The sequence below is a fragment of the Anomaloglossus baeobatrachus genome, chromosome 2 (genome assembly GCF_048569485.1).
Source record: "Anomaloglossus baeobatrachus isolate aAnoBae1 chromosome 2, aAnoBae1.hap1, whole genome shotgun sequence".
Lineage (NCBI taxonomy): Eukaryota > Metazoa > Chordata > Amphibia > Anura > Aromobatidae > Anomaloglossus > Anomaloglossus baeobatrachus.
The window spans coordinates 390,792,244-390,797,096 of NC_134354.1; the positions used below are offsets into that span (position 1 = coordinate 390,792,244).

The 4,853-nt window shown below is 44.1% G+C and overlaps 1 protein-coding gene across 1 annotated transcript; it reads right to left on the reverse strand.

The window, feature by feature from the left end:
- Positions 1-1,267: 1,267 nt before the first annotated feature.
- LOC142290156 (E3 ubiquitin/ISG15 ligase TRIM25-like) lies at positions 1,268-2,824 on the reverse strand. Its single transcript, XM_075334100.1, has one exon. It carries the CDS (start codon positions 2,822-2,824, stop codon positions 1,268-1,270), a length of 1,557 nt encoding a protein of 518 aa, XP_075190215.1.
- Positions 2,825-4,853: the final 2,029 nt, after the last annotated feature.

The window sequence follows — 4,853 nt, forward strand, 5'->3', positions numbered from 1 at the left end:
TCCTCTCAGCTTGAGCACCGCATGCAGTCAGGATTGTCTGGTATTGGCGGCAAGAACTAGTGGTTATGTGAATGCAAGTATTCGACTTTCATACTTCCAGGCACATTTCAATTACACATGCATGGCCATGTTAAATACAAGTTGATTAAAGGGAACCAATCACCAGAATTTTCGTATATAACCTAAAGCCAATGCTATACTGGCACTATCAGGCTGATTCTCTGCATACCATTAGTGGTCAGCTCGGATGTTTAGGTTTTGAAATTCAAAAAAGTAAAGTTTATAAAATGAGCAGCTTCTTGAGTGACAATTGCACTGGAGCAGATAATATATTCATAGTTATCCTTTCCACCTGTTAGAATTAGCATAAGTATTATACAAATGACTCACTTTGTCTAGCAGGACCTGTGTGAGGCCATACCCATGTGACCAGAAGGGTTTTGGCCTCAGCCACCAAAGCTGGATACCAGGTCACATGGGTATGACCTCACAGGTCCTGCAACAGACAAAGTGAATCGTTTGTATAATACTTATGCTACTTCTAACAGGGGGATGGGATAACTATGAATATATTATCTGCTCCATTGCAACTGCCACTCAACAAGCAGCTCATTTTATAAAACTTCACTTCTTGGATTTCAGAACCTAAACATCCGAGCTGACAACTAAAGATATGTATAGAATCAGCCTGATAGTGCCAGTATAGCACTGGCTTTAGCTTATATAGGCAAATCCTGGTGACTGGTTCCCTTTAAGCGAGGCTGCACATGTTTTCTCAGAATATGGCTCTGGCACTAGAGAATTCTGACATTGTGCGGTGTACATGCTCTAAGGCTATGTGCCCACGGGACAATGTACCCGCGGACTTTGCCGCAGGTTTGTCTGCAGGTTTACTGCAGCTGCTCCCCGGAATCCGCAGCTATCCATTGCTGCGGGATTCGAGCATTTTTGTTGCAGTAAACCTGCGAGACAAGTGCGGAAATACCTGCGAATTCTGCAGCCGCACATACCGCAGCATTGATACAGCACTCCCCCAAATTCCATAGGATAAACTGGGGAGTGTCTGTACTTGCGTAAAGCTGCGAATTTATTTGGAAAAGCCAGATAAATCCACGGGTTTTCCGCAGCATAATCCACGGGTACGTTGCCCTGTGACCACATAGCCTTAGATTTCAGAAGTCTTCACAGAGTGCCTGCCGACTTAGTAAAAGCCCAGACTACCCCTGCAAGAATTTAATTACTGATGCTTTTCCACATTAGCCGTATCTTATTTTGCAATTTTAATCCAGGCTTCATCATTTATATAAAAACCTGCATAAAGAGGTCTGATGAAATCAGCCCAAAATGTATATAGGTGCTGAACAGAGTCAGACAACTCGTAAAAGGATAGCACACCATAGTCATAATCTAAATATATTCCAATATCTGGGCTTGATACAAATGAAATCACGTCATCTCTTTCATCGTCATGATCTGCTGTCAGTTCTTCATCATGCCAGGTCAAGCACCAAGACTTGGGGTTTGCCCCAAGAAGTGAGTTATCTCCCTTTCTCTTCACATTGTTGTAGGTCACACCAACACTCCATTCCCCAAAATCACTGGTTTTCACTTCCCAGTAATGTTCGCCAGAAATAATCCTTTTGGTGGATAAAACTTGCTGAGTGATGAATCTCTCAGGGTGATGGGGCCGTGATTTTTCTTTGTCAGTATCGGTGGCTTTTTTCAGATCGTGGGAAAGAGCAATGTAATTGTTTGCTGTATTGACATTCAGGATCATATCCGTAGAGTCTTCCAGATTAAAGTCATACTTTTTCTTCCCTTCAAGAATAACTTCAGACAACTTGTACAAAGCACTCATCAAGGTCACAGTTATTAACTGTGTATTCAGATTTTCAGCACAAAATGGAGACACCTGCTCCAAGTCAGTTTTGATGGCACCTTGCTTCAGAAACACCAGTGGATCTGTGATTTCACATGCCTCTTCGATGTGACGTTTTGTCTTATGCATGTCTTGTATTTGTTTATCCAACTTCTGAGTGTATGTAGAGTATGATGCAGAAATACGGGTTTCCTGCTTTGTGATTTCTGCAATGACTTTATTTTCAAGATCATTTAGTTCACTTCTGATGTCTCCAAAAAGACTAGTGACTCTTTCCTTCAGACCAAATGATTTATGCTGGAAGTTGTTTCTGTCTTCTTCTAGGGACCAGAATTTTTTTTCTGCTGCTTCTGTATTTGAAGACAACTGTTGAATGAACTCTTTCAGTCGTGTTTTCTCTTTCTCACTTGCTTCGTTCAACAGCTCTGTTTCAAGGTCTTTGTGCTTCCAGTCCATAGTACAGCTGGTACACAGCAATGAATAATCCCGGGCACAAAAATACTTTAGGAGTTCGTTGTGGATAGGGCATTTTCTGTCCTCTGGAGAATTATAGGGCTCAATCAAGGTGTGGCTTGTAGACTTACTGTGGTTCTTCACATGGATTTCACAAAAGGAAGCTTCACATCTAAGGCAGGTTTTAACAGCAGGCACTGGAGAAGGCACACAATATGTACAGAAGATCTCCGTTTTCTCCGTCTTCTCCTGCGTGGAGCGATAATGTTCAACAATATTGCATAACTTCAGGTTCTTCTGCAGCACGGGACGAGTTTTAAACTCAACTCTGCATTCAGGACAAGAGTAGATTCCAGATGACCTTTGCCTGATCCATAAATTTGTAATGCAGACCTCACAGAAGTTATGGCCACAGGTTAGCATTACTGGGTTGGTGTATATGCTAAGGCAGATAGAGCAGCTTAGCTCTCCACTTAGACCTGACGAAGCCATCTTTGCCTGAAGGAGAAAGGAAAAGTGACAACTGAGGATGGAGCAACATTTTACATCAACAAACTTAACTATTCATTATCCATGGACAGGGGCGTACATAAAAATCATGGGGCCCATAGCAAAATTTTGAATTGGGCCTGCCTCTCCCCCGCCCTAAAAATTTTTAAAAAAATATATATTCAGCTGGGTCACAGAAGAGCATATTTCACAACTTTGCAGCCCTAACAAAGTAATTTTCCCCCTATTGAAGCCCCTACATTCCCTTGTCATTGAGCCATAAAGAATGATGGCAACAAAAAAGTGTCCCATAAACACTGTATGATAGATACCCCACAGTGAATTCCTCCACACGCACATTAAGCAGTGAGACAGTTACCAGTGGTGTTTCGGTGTCTGTTCAGACAGAGAAAGATAAGGCGGATGCGATAAAGTTAGATGATAGAGCAAAGGTTGAGGTCTACGTGTGTTTTGAGGGGCCATTGGGGGCTCCTTTGAAAAAGGAGACGAAGGAAAAAATCTGGAAGGACGAATACGTGGAGATTTTTTCTCTGCTTCCATTGGAAAAATTTAATCTGGATAGAGGAAAAAAGGATAATCGTAAAAAGGAAGAAGAGGAAAAAAGGAGGTGGCGCCTGATACCGCAGACTTTTGTGAACTGGTTACAAGCTTTTGCTATACTGGCAAGTGTGGTGGGTGAGAAGGCGCCGGAGAATTGTTCACCATTGTTCTGTTATTTAGATTCAATAGGAGAGGCACATAGGACATTCAGAGGCCAGGCATGGCTTCGGTATGATGAGCAATTCCGCCAAAGAAAGGCAGTTTCGTCCCAGTATTAGGTGGGATCAAAAGGATATTGGGCTTTGGTTGAAGGTCATGGCCCAATCGCGTTATGGTCAGTCCTTTCTTGGGGGTGCAGGTGGAGGGTCTCAGGCAGGAAGCGGTGGCAGCAGTGGCCAGGGTGACAAGTCTGGGGCATGCTGGAAATTTAATGAGGGGCAATGTACCTATGGGACCAGTTTTAAGTTCAAACATATCTGCTCGCACTGCAGTGGGTCCTCACATGAGGCAGCAAAATGTTTTAAGAAGGGGAAAGGTAAGCCCGGCGCTGGTAGTAGCCAAGGGGGAGACACCAGTTCGGCTGCACGCGATGGCCCCCATTCTAAATAGATTTCCGGACAGGGATAGGGCAGTTCTTTTGTTTCAGGGTTTTCAAGATGGTGTCAGGATTCCTCCGCCGGTGCATCAGGTCCCTTTCTCTTTAAAAAAAATTGCGGTCAGCATTGTTGTACCCAGAGGTGGTGAGAGAAAAAATTCAAAGGAGGTGGGGCTTGGCAGGATGGCTGGCCCATTTCAGTTTCCTCCGGTTGAGGGTTTGGTAGTTTCTCCCTTGGGTGTGGTGCCTAAAAAAGAGCCTAACAAATTCCGTCTTATTCACTACTTATCGTATCCAAAAGGGTTTGTCAGTTAATAACTGCATACATCCCGAATTGTGCTCGGTGGTGTACACGTCGTTTGATGAGGCGGTGCGGTGGGTACAACAGTATGGTCAGGGGGCATTGCTTGCAAAGACTGATATTGAGGCGGCCTTTAGGCTGCTACCGGTGCATCCGGATAGCATACGGTTGCTGGGCTGCCACTAGGAGGGAAGTTTTTATTTGGATCGTTGTTTGCCGATGGGTTGTGCAATTTCTTGTTCATTTTTTGAGGCATTCAGTTCATTTTTGGAATGGGTGGTGCGAGACGTTTCTACCAGTCAGTTATTCATTATTTTGATGATTTTCTTGTTATGGGCCCGCCTGACTCGGTGGTCTGTCAAAATTTGCTGGCAACGGTGGTTTCGGTTGCGCGGCGATTTGGGGTTCCTTTAGCACCGAAAAAGACGGAGGGTCCTTGTACACAGTTGAGTTTTTTGGGCATTTTAATTGATTCTGTTGCATTGGAATGTCGGTTGCCGGAGGACAAGTTGGTGTCCTTGCGACAGGAGGTGGAGAGGGCCCGACAGTCTCGGAAGTTGACTTTGAAAGAGTTG